General features: G+C 39.4%; 1 protein-coding gene across 1 annotated transcript; it reads right to left on the bottom strand.

Moving 5' to 3' along the window:
- Positions 1-1,437: 1,437 nt before the first annotated feature.
- On the bottom strand, positions 1,438-17,019 carry LOC117659446 (serpin B3-like). Its single transcript, XM_060691139.2, has 8 exons — positions 16,921-17,019; positions 13,406-13,590; positions 10,131-10,181; positions 8,209-8,352; positions 7,423-7,540; positions 6,473-6,615; positions 6,080-6,235; positions 1,438-3,804 (listed from the first exon to the last, which is right to left on the bottom strand). Exons 2-8 carry the CDS (start codon positions 13,571-13,573, stop codon positions 3,391-3,393), a joined length of 1,194 nt encoding a protein of 397 aa, XP_060547122.2. The 5' UTR covers positions 13,574-13,590; positions 16,921-17,019; the 3' UTR covers positions 1,438-3,390.
- Positions 17,020-18,265: the final 1,246 nt, after the last annotated feature.

The following is an 18,265-nucleotide window of genomic DNA, read 5'->3' as shown; positions in this document are numbered from 1 at the left end:
TATTGTTGTGAATGCTTTTGCAAAACAGTGGCTGGGAAGACTTGCCACAGATAAGTTTACAAAGCACTTATTTCAAATAACATTTCTTGATTGTGTATTCTTATTTGCCCTCTTGTACTGTACCACTGCATTTTGGATTCAAATGCAAAAATATATATTTTGGAGAGCACAGAGAAAGGAATGCTGCACCTGTTTGCAATTCTTTAAGGCAGCTGCATTTTTTTTCCCGGGGTTAGTTTCATGGGATTATGCAGCTGCCTTTCTTCCCCAGAAAAGGCCATATTTTGTTTAAAGAATTGCAGACAAATGCATCCTTATCCACCATAGCAAAGCACAATCCTACTCTTATAGTTTTTCTGCTTTTTCAAGACAGGTGGACGCTCTTCTAAACAAAACACTGGCTGCAGATAGGTCTCTTTTTCACATTGCAGGAAAGTTCAGAAATGGCTCAGTGAGTTAACAACTGACTGGCTGATTTTGGGCCAGTCATTCCCTCTCTCAGCCCAGCCTACCCCACAGGACTGTGGTGGGGAAAATAGGAGGAGGAGGAGGGATATTTGGAATGTTTGCTGCTTTGAATTGCTTACAAAAATAATGATGGACTATAAATAAAGATGTAAATGATTTTTCTGGAGGATGGTAGAAGATAAAAAATAACCGGCATGAAAAACAGTCTTCTACTTCCAAGAACTCTGGTGGTTAGTTCATAAAATATCCATCAGTTGTTTTTCTCAAATATGAAAATTCTGTATATAACACTAATAGTAAGAAGAAGAAGAAGGAAGTGCCCCCAAAGCATTAGAGAATGCCTCATAACATGTTTGATCATTACAAAAAACAATCCAAAAAATTTCTTATGGATGCTCAAGGTCAGAAAAGAAGTATTGTCTCTTTGCTTTATAAGGAAGGCTAAATCACCATTATTTTCCCATTGCAATAAAAATCTTGGTGACCACTTCCCTATCCTTGTCTTTTGGCAACATTAAGACAAACACCATTATTTTCTTGTAGTAGAAATGTTTTTGCTTAATTTGATGTGTGTGTACTTTTAATTTTGAAGCTCTGGGTAAAATCCTTCAATATCATTTCGATTAAACTTTTGCTTCTAATATGTGATATGAGCCAGATTTTCACAAGGAAAATATGTATTCTATTGTCACTAGGAAACTAGCAGATATGAAACCTGTATTCTACTATATAGACTTCGTATCCTGCTTGTTTGGATCTGCTGAGCCTTTTTCATCTGTTTGTCTTATGCAGTGAGTTGAATAGCTTAGTCCAGAGTTTAGTTGCCATATTTGGCAACTTTAAGACTTGTGGACTTCAATTCCCAGAATTCAAGGAAGTTGTCAAGTTTGGAGAGGCCTGGCTTAATCCATACAGTGAAATGGTACTAATTTTTCAAGGAAACCATAAATTCAAACTGACACTGTAAAGTACTTGCATGATAGAGCTTTATTAGGCTTTTTTTTTTAACAGTAGCGTTAATAGACAGAGTTTCATAAGAGTTGCTTTTTGCTGATTCAGAAACTTCCTGGCAGAACTTTAGCTTTCATCTCTTCAAACCCACTCACTATGTGGCTGGTCCATTCAATCAGTCTGCAGGGACTTTGACATGTACTGTCGCTGTTAAGACACCTACCACTTGGGGAAATGAATAAGAATTCCATTCTGACATTTAGAAGCTTTGCAAAACTTTTTAAAAAAAAACACAGAGAAATATTTCAGCAGAGCCCATGGTCTGATTTCAGCAGGAAGCTATTTCTCAAGAGAGAAAATTGAACCTAGCCCTCCTTCTTTCAACTGTGCTGAAAGTTCTTCTGCTAAATCACGCCTGACACGTTCTTTTCTCTGGCCTCCTTTTACACATAAAAATTGGGTTGTCCAACTCTGCCTCCATATGCAGTGAAATCTGGAGAAATCAGCCCTTTGAAGTAGGCCAGGTTAGGAAATAGTCATCACAAGGACTACTAAAACTCTATTGTTTCAAATTCTATTGTTGTTTCCTAATTTGGTCTGCCTTATAGGACTGATTGTCTCAGGGAAATATGTAGATATAGATATATAGAATATATAGATCACTTAGAATGATTCACTGCTTTCCTCTGTCTGTCTATTTATCTATCTATCATATATCTATCTCTATTTATATCTATTTCCTGATGCCTCAGATTATTCCCCAGATTAAAAATTAAGAGTGGTGCACAGAGATATGCCACCACATTTGAATCTCTCAAGGAGAGAAAAGAGACCATAAGACATTGAAAGCTTCTAACGGGCAGGATTTCTTGACCAGCAAAAAGAAGCTACTTCCACAATCCCAGAAGGTCAGCTATTTTAAAGGAAGAACCAACCACACAGAATGAACTGAATGAACTGCAGCCCAGCCAAAATAAATCATCTTGGCTATTGATCAGAAAACCTATTACATATTAGGCTATGTTATTAACATCATCAGACAAATTTACAGAATCATGTACGTTCCATTTGCATCAGTTACAATTTGCAATTCCCAGCTTTAGACCTCTTCCAAACCAAGATTTGAATAAATCAAAAAAAGGGTGAAAACCTGGGTGTGTTTTACACTCCGAATGTAGCCCCGCCCAGCTTTTCAAACGGAGGTTTCAGAGGCTGAAAAAAGCATCAGAAAAGAAGCTTCAGAAAAGAAGACCCCAAACAGAGCTTCAGAGGCTTTTTTTCTGAAGCTCTGTTTCGGAGGCTTTCAGAGGCAGGAAAAAAAAGTTTTTTTTTTCTGAAAGGGAGTTTCAGAAGTTTCAGAGGCAGGAAAAAAAGCAAAAAAAAAAAAAGCAAGGCACAGAGCTCACAACTAAGGAACCTGTTGCTAAAATTCACCTCTGGAACAGCTGATTGGGGGTATTTCGGGAGGCTGATCCACCCACCAATTAGCTTTTTTCTTATTTTCCTCCCCAAAAACTAAGGTGTGTCTTATACTCTGAAAAATACGATAGTTGTATTTGTCCTCCTTTGCCCTACAACTACCCCCTTTAGTCCCAAAGGTGTTTTTTTCTAAAAGGCAACTGGACTTGACCTGGATGATTGAGGACATTCTTTTACTTTAGGTTTATTCTCTAAGGAGGATTCTCCCCAATTGTTCCGTATTCCATGTATGAAATCCCAAATATGCACGTTTTGCTGTTGAAAAGGAGTTTAATGCACAGTATAAGAAAAGTTTATTATGGATATATCACTTTTGCACTGGAGAGGAATTGCAAATAAACTCACAAAGTAAAAGCCTTTTTTTTTTCCCAGATAGGCAAATAGGAAATCAATTTTGGGCTTATAAATTTAGACAAGATATTGGCCAAGTTGAAATAGAATTAAGAATATAGAAGGCTCCACTGTTTACAACACCTGGGAAGACATTTGTTATTATGGCAGCTCCTCCCACTTTGGCATACAAATCCTGCCCAAAAACATGATGAAGTTAGTTGCCTTATGTTTCACAAGAAAAATGAATTCCTTATTCACTTTAAGTTCACTGAAAGCCCCATCTACTACCTCTGTACGAGAGGCTCCAGCTGCCTCTACACCATCTTCGTTGACAGTAAAGGTAATTGATTGACTAATCTGAGACACCATCGCCTGAGTATTCCCAGTCATGCCAGATAAATCAGCTTTGCCTGGAGTAAACAGATCTTTCACCCCCATTTTTGAAAATACATCTTTCATTGAATAGTTCATTTTCACTTTGAACTTTGGAAAAGAAATTTTAAGGTCTTCCTCTCTCATATTTGCGGGATCGATACAACTTTGCAATTTTTCGGGAGTGAGATTCGTTATAATCTGTCAAGTAAAATAGAAACCAATCCAATAGTGAAAAAAAAATATTGGAGGGGAAAAAAGAACAAAACAGACAAATGGTTTTCCAAAATGCCAAACATCTTCACAATAACCACATTATCGTTTTGACATAATCTAATAAATTTATCTGCTGAAATGCTACTTCTCTTCAATCTGCTGAGCAGTGCATCTAGGAAGAATGTATCTTGCTTCAGGGTTGTGAATATGTCTGCTTAAACTGGATATTCTCAATCTCATAGGCTGCCAGGCATTTACAGTTTATGCATTCCCTGTAAGGGAGATTTCTCTGACATGTAAATGAAGGGAAATAATCTAGACCAGGGGTCCCCAACCTTGGCAACTTTAAGACTTGTGGACTTCAACTCCACAAGTCCACAGGTTTTAAGGTTGCCAAGGTTGGAGACCCCTGATCTAGACTCCTTGCTGAAGGGAGAAAATGTGAGCCCTTTTAAAACAAAAGGCAGAATTTGAAGAGAAGTGACGGCTGGGGTTTCCACCAATTCCCAATTCCCCCCAGCCACTGATTAAAATCAGGAATCCCAGGAAAAGGAGGGATATAATCTCTGTAGAGATAAAGGGCAAAAACTAGCATTGCCAAGATTCAAAAGATTTCACTGTTTGACTCTTCTCTCAACCCAGTCAACCTAACAGAGATTGTGAGAATTCTGAGGGAGAGAGAAAATTACTGCATGCATGCTGTTTTTTGTTCCTAGAGGAATAGTGAAATAAAAATGCTGGTCATACATACAATTTATTAATATGCTGTATGTTTTTTTTTTCCTATCTAGGTTTTACTTTTTTTACCCCTTATCCATTCATGTCACCCAATAGAGCAATGTCTTTCCTAAATCATATTAATTCAATATACAGGAATTAAGGGCAGAAGGTACAGGTTCAGCTGTTAAAATACAGCTTTTCCCAAATGCCAGGCCACAGTTCAGCACAGAGTCGAGAGCCTCCTAGTGCTAGCTGGTGTCATATTTTCATATATGGTGGCCATTGTTCTTAGAATGGCTTAAGAGTAGGTGGCAGTTGAAGTAAGAGAACCACACTAATAAAAATTGACTCTCAATAGTACACACACATACACAGAAGAGAGATCCTACTGGAGAAAGAAAAATATTGTACAAAAGCATACACAACAGTTTGCTCCCTCTGTTTTCCAAGCTTTGCATAAGTTTGCCTAACAACATGGCCAAATATTTCATATACTGGTCGTTGTAGAAGAGATAGAAATATCTCTTGTATATAAAGTAGTGTTCTCAGTACATCACTGAACATGAGACCAGACATGAACCAGTGGTCTTGGGGAAGACTGTTCGACTCAGAAGATAGATAAGGAGAATATTTGTAGCTCAGAGTTGAATGGGGGGTCCTTAGCGCTCTCTGAGCTTAGTTGTTTTCTTGCAGAAGTTTCATTATCCAAACTAAGTAATATCATTAGTCTTAGTACTAGCATTGATGATGTTAAGTAGTTTGGGTAATGAAATGTCTGCAAGAAAATAACAAAGCTCAGGGAGCACCAAGGACCACACAATCACACACACACACACACACACACACACAGAGAGAGAGAGAGAGAGAGAGAAATGGAGGGAGGGAGGGAGTGGGAGAGAGAATAGATTTGGGCAAAGGTGCCCAATACCTCCATGTGGAGATTCAATGTAAGGAGATATACGTGACAACTCACAAATGCCAGTGGATGCAGACAGCCATTCACTGCAAAAGAACACCTGCCTTCCCAATTATGATGAGAGAAGGCAGGAATCTGGGAAACTCTCCAATCAGTGGCTTTAAGGAGAGATTGTCTGAAAAAGTATTTTTGCTGATACTGGATAATAGGCTATATTCTGGATAGTGAGTTTCTATCCCCCCCCCCCCCCAGTGATAAAGTCCTCAGGACAGTATTAGTCAGCAAATTTTGGCTAGTGTGTCACTAGAATAATTCCTGCTACTCTATGATAGCTAGCAACATTGATCTCTAGACTACCATTGCAAGCTAGTATATTGTTGCACACAAACTAAGGAATGTGTTCAGTATACCAACAGATTTAAAATCCTACAGTTAGTTATTATACTGATAAACAATATGAGAAAAAAATATATCCAAGCTGAGATTTGAGAATTGTTTAGGACTAGAAACACAATTTCCTGTAATTCTATGATTTTTAAAAAGTTGTAGAGGTAAATTTAGGGATGTGTGTTCAGATCTTTTACCAAGCATATTATTAAAATACAGATTCAAAACTCAAATTACCTCATCTGTAGATAGGCGGTTACCTGGCACAAAAATGTACATAAACATAATGTCATCATAATAAGGAAGCTGCACCACTTTCATTGATGGACTCGGTATATTAGCTATTTTAAATCTGCCCCTTTGAGTCATCATATCCACATAAATGCTCTGATCCTATAAGAAAGAAAGTAATGTTTAAAAGTAAAACAATAACAATATCAGGAGTTTCAAGATGAAATGTTGAGTATAGTAAGCCAAGGCCAACTGTAATACCAGTTTTTCACCTCAGACTCTGATAATTCAAGATACCACCTAATATATAGATTTTGTGTTCCCACCATGGTCAACAAGGCTGTTACTTTTAATTGTTTGATAGAATTATGACTTTCCCTAGTTTTTTATATACTGTACCTGACAATTCCAAAAGACTCCTCTGTATGTATTTCTTGGATTAAATGGAAATTTCCACCTTCCTTGGAAAGAGGTTGTATTTAATAAGATCAGGGAAGTTGATTGATCAAGGGATTGAGGAGGAAAGAATTCCTTGATATCACCTTTAGGAAAAGACATTGAATGAAAATATCTGCAAATGGTGGAATACTGTCAATGAATCACTTCTTTCTACAACACAATTTTTAAGTCCGAGAATAGAAAAAAATACACAAAACATCAAAATCCAAGATAAATGAAAGAGTGAAAACATAAGCCTAAAATGACCTGATTTCATTCACTCATTATATTTATGTAGCCACCTATCTCACTCTGGGAAGTATACAGTTAAAAAAAACCCACAATAACTTAAAGGAAGAATGACACCAGAGATACACATAACACAGTGTTAAAAACTTAGACATAATGGAGCCATCTTGTGGGTTCCCTGTATCTAAGGGAAGGTTGGACCCAACTCTGCAAATCCTTTATCTAAAGTCATGGATGAGGATCGCAAAGGTTCATTGAGCTGAAGGCCTGAAACTCTGAGCCTCTGATATATTGCAGATTGGCAATACACTCAGGCCTACCCCAGACCATAGGTTAATTTTCTCTTCTTCAGCATCTTGGTAGGACATATTCATTGACCCTTCCCTGCTCTACAAATCTTTTTGTATGTATACCTGTAATATTTAAAATTCATGAATGATCTTTTTGGCATTTAAAGTGGCAGGTTAAAGTATACAGGAATTGGCCTCATGCTTCATCTCACTCCACAGCACATCAGCCCATAAAAATCCACTGCACATCTCTAATTTTTCTTGCAGCAGAAAGTCCATTGTCTGTCCTCTCCCGTTAGTTCGCAATGACTAAACGTTCTGCTTCTTGATATTCAGTGTGGGAAATCCAATGAGCAGCGTATGATATCTTACCATTTGTTTTGCTTTCAACCCAGGAATTCATGTTCCGTCTAGTTTCCTCAACTGCATTCCTAAAATCAACTTTTTCGAAATCCGAATTGTATATCTCTTTAACGCACTTTATGTAATGCTGCACCAAACGAAAGAAGACATAGCAATATATTCATTCACCTATTATCACATGCACTGAATCAATAAATCTAGTTGACACTGGTTACTGGACAATCTAGATGGGAGCACCTAATTTGCTGTGGCTCAGTTAGTAGGCTAGACTGGAAAGTTGAAAATAATTCTGGAGCTGGGGAATTCTGGGAGTTATAGTCCCCACATCTGAAAATTGCTTTTCAGGTTAAGAAACTTTGTCCTAGAAGAATAAAATTCCTGGTGTTTGAATGACATCATTGCCTGGAAAAGTGTGTGTGTGTATCAAACCGCATTTGCCAAAGAGTTACCTTATCTTATCATCCACTATTTTACTGTTTAATGTTTTGTTTGCTGTTATGCAGAAATGAATATTCATGGGAAACGAACATGGTCCTAGATTTTGAAATTGCTTCGAATAATGGAGCAATGCATGTTATTGGCCCTAGGTGAAGGAACATTTTCACATACATTAAACCTAATATGTTAACCCAGACTTTTCCCCACGTGTGCATTGCAGTTTGCCAGAAGTCTTATACCTGATCTAACCTAATTTCCTGCTTCACAAAACATGATACCTGTAGAATTTCTAGTAAACCACTAGAATCCATCAACATTGGATTAAGAAGGGAAGAGAGAAAAAGCGTTCTTTCTTACCTCCAGGAAATCTTCAGCCTTTGATCCATATATCCGGCCACCTATCTTCAGCATATGATATTTGGAATGCTGGTTGAGGATTGTTAGGATTCGCTTGAACCGGCTGTGAAATCCTCCAGGTATATCACACTCAGTCCCAGCATGCTTCAAGCAGCAAAGGATAGCAGATTTACAATCATATAAATCATATTTGCCAACATCCTCCAAAACAAGGGTCACCAACCTTTCGGACCTCAGGGACCATTAAATTCATAATTTTAAATCCCACGGACCACTAATACGATCTGCCTAATGACCGGCTGGGTGGACATGGCTGGGTGGTCATGTGACTGGGTGGGAATGTGGCTGGGTGGACGTCGTCAACTCAACATCACTCACATCGAGGGGTGCCTCACCAGCCTCTACTCACCCTTCCCCTCCCCTCCCAGCCTCCTCTCCCCACCCAGGCTCCTTAGGGCCCCAACAGGAAGCAGTTGTTGGAGCTAAGCAGCCACCACAAGAAAGAATTAGCAAAACAGCTCAGTTCAAATTGGATCTGACTGAGAAGGAGGCTCAGCAGAAGCACCTCACTGAGAACTATGAGCATAGGCTTTCCAAGCAGAGGGAAGACCTGCGGGAGTGCAAAGCCAAGTATTGGCGTCTGGAGGCTCCGTGAGCTGAGATGGTCAGCCAGTTCCATCCATGATGCATTCCCACTGGAACAAAGCTCTTTGCCACCAGCAGCACTTCCCTCCAGCCTTTCCCAAAGCCCCGCACCAGGAGGCTGAAGCAGACCCCAAGTCAGAATTTCTTCCCGACTCTGACCCACACAAGAAGACCCTGAATTTTTCTGCCGACCACCAAAATTTTCTTGTGGATAAAGACCACCAGTTGGTGACCACTGCTCCAAAATATCCTCCAAAGACTGCATTACTATTATTCTTCTCATCCTTCCTATTACCTATCTCCTCCCACTTATGACTATAACCATGTTGCTTGTATTTTTACGATTTATATTATTCTGTTTGTTTCCTAGTATGATTTGATTGCTTATTAGTAACCTATGACTATCACTAAGTGTTGTATCTTATGATTCTTGATGAATGTATATTTTTTTTCTTTTTTCTTTCCTTTTATGTACACTGAGAGCATATGCACCAAAGACAAATTCCTCGTGTGTCCAATCACACTTGGCCAATAAAGAATTCTATTCTATTCTGTTCTGTTCTATTCTATTCTATTCTATTCTATTCTATTCTATTCTATTCTATTCTATTCTATTCTATTCTATTCTATTCTATTCTATTCTAAATATTTACATTTCCCATAACTCATAACAGAGTAACTCATAATAGCAATAGCACTTAGACTTATATACCATTTCACAGAGCCTCTCTAAGTGGTTTACAGACTCAGCATATTGCCCCCAACAAGTTAGGCCATTATTTTACTGACCTCAGAAGGATGGAAAGCTGAGTCAATCTTGAGCCTGGTGAGATTCAAACTGCCAAACTGCTGACAATCAGCAGTGCCTGCAGTACTGCATTCTAACTCACTGCTGCACCATGGCTCATAACAACACATATATGACAATTCTTAGCTAAACGGTTTCAAGATGTGAATATATGTTTTATTTTTACAGCAGAAGTCCTCTTAGGGGTCATTGTCCTGATCCTTGAGATATTCTCCTTTAAGATGAGAGTCTAGGAAGTGAGCCATTATTCTTATCCATTACTTTGTGGACAATACAGGTTGGGCCCAATCACTTAAACATCATAACAGATTTGGGTTAGGATATACAATTCTGATTTCCGATATTTAATATTTCTTTACTAAGAAAGAAATTATTTTCTATTTTTCAAGTGCTTAGAACACTTTATACCAAATAGTTCATTTAGTAGAGTTAGTAAAATGAAATTCAAGTAAAATGAGAATTTTCTTACAGGCCCATCTGTAGGGGTCACAGTTTCTAGCCCTCTCCAGAAGTGAAGAGCCTGCAAAACAAAATATATACGTTTTGTCCCAATTTGTCTTTGTTGGGTATAAGATCAGGCTAAAGCTGACGTACCTCAAGATGAAGCAAGCAAGGAAACATGGAACAAAGTTGTTAAAGAAACAAAGGAAAAAATGTCAACTGAACCAGACAAAAGAAGTTGAACTTGAGCGGAGAAGAAACCCCTTCACAAATCCTCTGAACCAGACTTTTAAATCAACAGAGCTATGACTTTTGGGGATAAAAGGGGTCCCAAAGCCTGCCTACTCTGGGAGTCATCTTTGAATCCGGACTTAGCGACTCCCATCTCTTTGCTTAGTGTCTGCCAGCCTAGGACATGGGCAAGTGTGGATGAGTGTGTGTGTGCGTGTGCCCCACCCCAACAACCTGGCCAATGATAATGGGTGATACAATGGAATTCTCAGAGCTCGGAAAAGAGGACGGATGTTTCCAAAATATTGAAGAATATGAAGAGATGGGACATTCCTTTCATGGCTATAAACAGATAGCACCACGTCTGCCTTGCCCTCAAAGCTACCAACATTATGTAACCTAACTCATATTTTCCCTCGCAATACACCTGATTAATTAACCTGTCACAATCAAGCTTTCTTCTGCTTGGGGCTTTACAGATGCCAGAAATGAAAAAAACTAATGAGTGTGTTATTTTTTTAAAGTTATTTAAAACATAGTGCGGTTTGTATTTTTAGTATTATTATTATTGCAATATGACAAACAAAACTGCAGGAAGTGGGGATATGTCCATTTTGGAAAGTCCTCATTTTCCTGCTAGTCTTACATATCCTCTAAATGAATGCTGTTCCTGCAGAAAATACTGAAAAATAGTTATGTCCTGTTAAATTACATGAAGACATGGCCAGGCCACTTGGACGCTCAAGTATCATCTCAAAATGGCAAATGTATCTTTCAGCACCTGACATAAAAGTGAGCTAGCTCTTAACCAAGAAAACTTGTTTGTCATTGTTCATCTTTAATTATATGCCATCCAATAGGGGCTGCGGTGGCTCATGTGGTTAAGAGACCGAATCAGAAGGCCATTGAAAGGATGACAGCTCAGAAGTTCTAAACCCGGGAGCCGCATAATGGAATGAGATCCCTCATCAATTTGACCCAGCTCCTGCCTGCCTAGCAGTTGGAAAGCATGCAAATGCAAGTAGATAAATAGGCACTACTTTGGTGGGGAAATACCTGGGGGACATGAAAGAAGTCCCCTCAGCATCCACTGGCCAATGGTGATGTCATTAGCTAATCCTTCCAATAGGGAAGAATCTTGTGCTTTCAACATGAATGTAGTAAGTAGTATCCAGGAATTACTTTCTGCTTGAAGTGAGGGACAAGGTGTTGCCCTCTAAGGATCCTAGAGAAATACATTCACCTGACTTAATGCTCAAGACTGCTAGTGGGATCACTTCTTCAGTTGTCCCTGAGGGCAGCGGGAAAATTTAGAGAATTCAGGGGATAACTCGCAACATGCTAAAGTCTGATTGCAGTTTGCTGCTGAGGGCCATGCAATATGGACTTCGTAATACTTAAAATATAGGTTTTGTAAATAATATCACACCAGCTAGCTAACATGGGTTTTCTTGTATTTTAATTTGCCTTATTTTCCTTCTTTTAAATGTATTGCTTACAATTTGCCATAAACCTTAACCTTCTAGAACAGGGATGCCAAACTTGATTTCATTGAGGGCCACATCAGGGTTGTGTTTGATTTGGGGGGTAGGGGGTGGCCAGGGTGAGCATGGCAAGTGTGACATCACTCATGTTGGGGGTACCTGTGGTGGCCTGAGCACTCTGCCAGCAAAAATGGGCTTCAAAGCTCCATTTTCGGCTGCAACGGCCTCCTGCAACCCTCTGCCACCAAAAACGGAGCTCACAACGGCCCTCCCAAGCTCCGTTTTTGCTGGCGCCACAGGCCGGTCATTCGCTGTTTCCAGGGTGGCCCCGTGGGCCAGATCTAAGCACTCTGCAGGCCGGATCCAGCCCCCAGGCCTTGAGTTTGACACCCCTGTCCTAGAAGAATGTAAAAGGCATTTCTTTTAGAAACTAGGACTGGCCAAATATTTGATACAAGTCTATGAGTCCAGAGCTGGGAAAGCCATGTGAATGTATCTCATCAATATCTCGTCTGATGTTTTTCCCTTGGAAATCTTTCTTTTACTTTTACTCAGAATACAACACTCTTCTCCATTCTTACACTTACATATTATTGAATGTCTAATTTTTCATGATGTAACTGGAGAGATTATTTTTCTTAACCCAATCAACTTTTACTTTGAAATGTCTTTATTGTGCAAACTATAAAAAGAAATGTAAGTCTAGGTTCTAGGTTCTCTCTCTAAGAGAATCCTCTTTACCTTGGAATATTTCTAAATGAATCACAAATTAATAGATCTTCCTGTCCCAGTAGCTGCATTGGGGTTGAGCATACCAAGGCACAAATACAGAGCCATATTTGGACATCACCGACTCTTCTTGTTCCTGATCATCTTATCTCCTGAGCTTCTTGCATCACCTTGTCTACTTGTTAGGGTTATGATAATTTTCCAAAAAGGTGTTTGAAAACCATTGCTCTGTGTCATTTTTCCTGAGCTGGAGGGCAGAAATATTCTAGCCACTCATCCTCTCCCCTGCTTTATACAAATACCGTCACTATACAAAGCTTTAAAACTCAGGAAGATAGAAAAGACAGGAGTTTTCTATGGGGCATTAAATTAATAAGCCATTGTCATTACTGGATGCCAAGAAGTTTTGGGCATTTGTGCATGTGTGACTCTGTGTGTGTTAGTTATATATTAATTTTACTAGTTTTGGTGTGAATATTCTAACCCACCAGGAGTTTTGTTGGAATGTGACTGTCAGCAAGAATGAAGATTGAATAAGGAGGTACATAAGTAAATATTTCCTTTGTGCATGGTGACATGCTTATTGCAAAAATGCACAGTTTTCTTTACATTTGTTATATCATTTCCTCACTGAAGATTCATAAAGGTTCCTTTCCAAGGAATTTTGGAAAGTCCAGTTGGGAAGAAAGGCTGCTAATCAGGAGAGATTTCCCACATGCAGATATTCATATGACAGATACCAGGAAGAAACATTTTCTAGCAATAACATAGATGTGATTATATGTGTGACCTATAGTTAATAATTTAATAAGACTTAAAATAACTATTTTAAGGAACACACGTACTTGAGGACACTTACCTTTCTTATTTCATCAGCAGTGGCTTTGTCACTGCCAAGCCAGAGCATGCCTAATGCCATTGTCGAACCCAATGAGAATGTAATGAAATTTTTCCCAGAGTTCTCCTGCTGTTGCCTTTTGAAAAGGTCTACAGCAAACATGCCATTAGCCTGAACAAAGTGTTTCATGGTGGAGCTAATAGTACCTGCAACAGTAAAGAAATGAGATCAATAGTTTGTACTGACATTTGTTTTTTTCCTTTGTACAAGAGAGAATAATGGAAAAATGACAAATACCAGCTAATCCCACAGCCTCACTTGGTCTCAAATATGGTCTTGCTAAATTGTCAACCCAGTGTCCTAACTACATGAGCCACTGTGTTTCCATCAGACCTATGGGGAGATCCAGACAAGGAGACAGGAGTACTAACTTTATCTTTCTTGTAAGATTTCATTAACAGAATCTTGCAAGTCTGAAAGTACCTCTCCAGTCCCTCACTTTCACTCTCCTGAAAACTAGGGAGGGTTCCTTCTGAGTTGCTTTTTGCCACCCCTCCCTGTTCAGACTCAAATTTGGTTTATCCCATCTTTGTCTTGGCTTCACCTGTTCCCCCTGTCTCCCAAAATCATTTTCACATACCACTAAAAAAGGAAAGACAAGGCTATAAAGCAGGGGTGTCAAACTCAATTTCATTGAGGGCTGCATCAGGGTTGTGTTTGACCTCAGGGGGCCGGGGTGGGCATGGCTGAGGTGGGTATGGCCAGATTGATGTCACTTGTATTGGGGGTATTGTGTCTGTGGTGGCCTGAGCACCCTGCCAGTCAAAACAGTCTCCTGAGCTCCGTTTTCAGCTGTGACCACCTCCTGCAACCCTCTGCCAGCAAAAATGGTCAATCTCACACAGTCAATCTCCAGCATGATCCTCCACTTTTATGTGGTTTTAATTTTAATTTCTGCTCATTAATATTGTTCACCATTTTTTTCTGCACATCATTGTTCTTGTGGATCAGAACAATTAATTATTATTAATATATACCCTCCTGCCTCCTTATGGTCAGGAATCTGCATCATTGGATGTATACCTTCAACACTAAAAACTCCTAGATTAAAGGGAAAGGAAGGAAGCAGAGCCTTAAATAAAGTGTGAGCTAGCCATTCATGGAGAACCTTTGTTCAGTTGTGTCTCTTCCTTCAAGAAAGACACAAACCCAATTAATACAGAAGCCTCATTGTCTGCAACAGAAGCATAAGGTTTCTCTCTTCCTGATTTTACTGACTGTGCCCCCATTGGCTGCTTCGTCTACAACCCCAACCCCATGGGGATTACTGTACCGTGGGAATGACACCAATTTAGATTTTCCTTAGACAAGATTCAGGATAAATATCAAGTGGAGTAGTAAAGCTGAAATAAAAGAAAAGCCGCCTTCATGAAGTCTAATCAGAAGGCACAGATAGGTAGGGAAGTTGAGTATGTATACTGCGCATCTGTTTTAGGAAGCAGGGTGATGAGTTAAAGAACCCAACAAAACATGTTGCAGCTTGTTTAGATGAAAGTTAGTTATGCAATTGGATTTGGGTTCACACAAACCACAGTATAGCTTCCTGGGTTTCTTTAAGTTGGCCAAATGCAGCTTATACAGTAAGCTGTGTTTCAGTGCCCTTAAGACATCCCAAGTATTTATAGCTTTTATGTTCCTCATTTTGAACATTTAACATGAAGACCTGCTATAAAAAGGAATGCTTGCCTAATAAAACTCAATTAAGTCCACTGAACAATAGAGGTTACACCTTGTTCACAATGGCCAGAGATTATTCTGATTCTTCTTGAACAGATTTCTTGTGGAGGAAGTCTTCTTTCTGTGATCTTCTTCTCTGCTTAATGGGACATCCCTTTACTCTTTGCTTGACTTGAGCTTTGTCTGATTAACATTGGAGTTTGACTTCAACTCTCCTTTTTTCCAGCATGCCAAATCAGTCAGTTCATTTTAAGAATTATATTCTTTCACCTGGGATTTTGAATCAGGTGCATCGTACATGTATTCACACACCCATGGAAGGGATAGGGTTTTGATTGCATATGCCTTTGGGTTCCAATTTGCCTGTGCAAATCTCCACAGACAACAGGAAATGAGCAGGACCAGAGCTCTATCAGAGTGAGGTGTCAACACTGACATTTTTGGTGACTAGATGGACATATTTATAGTTTTCTTTGCAACAGTTTTAGAGATGGCCTGCCAGTATCTTCTTCTTTGGACTGAGAGAGATGCCCAGCCCGAAGTTACCCAAATGGCTTCATGCTTAATTAGGGATGAAAAACTCAGGTTTTCCCACTCTTAGTCTTAGTATCTTAACTCTTTAATGCCTTTAAAAACTGACATGGATCAGATAACATTTGGCCTGTGGTAGAACTGATTCGTTTAAATAAGCAGAGAGACGGTCAAACATGCACCTATAGTATTGAATGATGCAAAATCTTCGAAATATCACCATTTGTGAATAAATGTTTCATTTCCGGGAGGAAATGGAATTCTACATAAATCCTGGACAGCAGTTACATAAATCTATTAGCCGATTATTTTCCTGGGAAACAATTCATTTTTTTTATTCCAAGAAGCCTCTTATTAAATACTGGGGTTCAGAAATACTTTCTCCTCACATCTCAAGACTTATTTGCTTATTGATTTACTAGCTGAATACCCGTGCTCCACTACGAAACTATGTGATCAAGCTTGATAAATTGACACTTACAGCTTGAAAATTAATGAGTAGTTATGATTAGCCTCTCCTCTCCCCTTCTTTCCCTCAGCCTTGCCCCACAGAAGCCTCTCCTATCCTATCCCCTTCTCTCCGTCAGCTTTGCCCCACAGAAGCCTCCCCTATCCTCTCCCCCTTCTCTCTGTCAGCCTTGCCCCACAGAAGCCTCTCCTATCCTATCCCCTTCTCTCCCTCAGGCTTGCCCCACAGAAGTCTCTCCTATCCTATCCCCTTCTCTCCCTCAGGCTTGCCCCACAGAAGCCTCCCCTATCCTATCCCCTTCTCTCTAGAGTTATTTTCAGGTTGGGAGGGGGAGTAGAACGTCTAGCTAATTAGCATCAGAGCGGGTTATAATAATATAAGAAATACTAACGATCTGATGGTCATTTTGAAACATCCTTTCTTAGCAAGCACATAGAAGCCAAGAGGAACATACATGCCAAATTTCACGTTTGTAGGCTTTACGGTTCTGGAGATTTCATGATCGCGGCATGAGTGGTTTTCTCTTTTATATATATAGATTAGATAGATATGTCTGTCCATCTCACCATAGCAACCCTGGATGGCTAACAACATCTAACATTTCTCCATGAGTGACTTAAAATATCCTCAATTATTACCTGACCACCAATGAAACAATACAAAGCCTCTCTCCATTACTGTTATTCTGGCAAACAATGGCTTGTTGACCATAAAAGAAAAGAGGAGAAAAAAAACACTACTTTGAGTCAGGAAAAGGATACCTTAGTGTTCCAGCAGAGACCTCTTTCTCTCGTCTTACCTCTTTACTGTGTTCAGTCTTGATGCCAAAGCAAAGGTAGCCCAAAGCTTCCTCACTTCAGATGTGATACCGCAATCTGAGGCTGCCAGTGAGTGAGATGCCTTCGACAGTGAAGTGCAGATATTTATAATGAACTACTTCAACGCCCATGTCTGTTTACACAATGTTTGCATTTCTAATCTGCAGCAATTTTGACTAAATGAAAATGCATTATGAAAACAGCATGCTGTGCAAGCTGGACATTTGTAATTATATAAACTAATTATCATAGATTCCTACATACACTGCATATTTAATCTGATATTATGAAGTTTACTACATATTCAGTAGATGGTACAGAAAGCAGAACATCAAAAGCAGAACATCCTCTTTTTTTTTTTCATTGAAAATGCTTAGGTGTAGTGCCAGGCCCTCCTGAGACTGTAACCATCTTGTTTACTTGCTTGTTTGTTTGTTTGTTCAATTCCTAAAGCATTTTATCTCAGTCGGTGATTCTGGGTGGCTTACAATTCAGAAAATATATTATGATTAAAAAAAATTTAAAATTAAAACAACAAAAACTGTAAAACAGTAAAAACACGAAAAGCCTTCAAATTCAACGTAAAGGTAAAGGTTCCCCTTGCACATATGTGTTAGTCGTTCCCGACTCTAGGGGGCGGTGCTCATCTCCGTTTCAAAGCCGAAGAGCCAGCGCTGTCTGAAGACGTCTCTGTGGTTATGTGGCCGGCATGACTAAACGCCAAAGGCGCAAGGAACGCTGTTACCTTCCCACCAAAGATGGTCCCTATTTTTCTACTTGCATTTTTTACATGCTTTCGAACTGGCAGAAGTTGGGACAAGTAATGGGAGCTCACCCCGTTACGTGGCATTAGGGATTCGAACTGCTGAACTGCCAACCTTTCGATCGACAAGCTCAGCATCTTAGGCACTGATCCACTGCATCCCTTAAATTCAACATACACAAGAGCAAAATATTTGGCCAGTTAGCAATATAACCAGGAAATGGGGCATTTAGCACATTTAGTGCCCCAGGCCTGGGAACATAGAGGTAATCCTCGACTTACAACAGTTCGTTTAGTGCCCATTCTAAGTTATAATGGCTCTGAAAAAAGTGACATATGACCATTTTTCACACTTGCAACTGTTGCAGCATCCTCCATGACCATGTAATCAAAATTGGGATGCTTGGCAACTGACTCATACTTATGATGATTGCAGTGTCCTGGGATCATGTGATCCCTTTTCGCGGCCTTCTGACAAGCAAAGTCAATGGGGAAATCAGATTCACTTAACAACCATATGACTAATTTAACAGTTGCAGTGATTCCCTTAACAAATGGGGCAA

This window comes from Pantherophis guttatus, chromosome 3, assembly GCF_059756535.1.
Source record: "Pantherophis guttatus breed Tessera chromosome 3, ASM5975653v1, whole genome shotgun sequence".
NCBI lineage: Eukaryota > Metazoa > Chordata > Lepidosauria > Squamata > Colubridae > Pantherophis > Pantherophis guttatus.
This window is presented reverse-complemented; position numbering and strand designations above follow the sequence as displayed.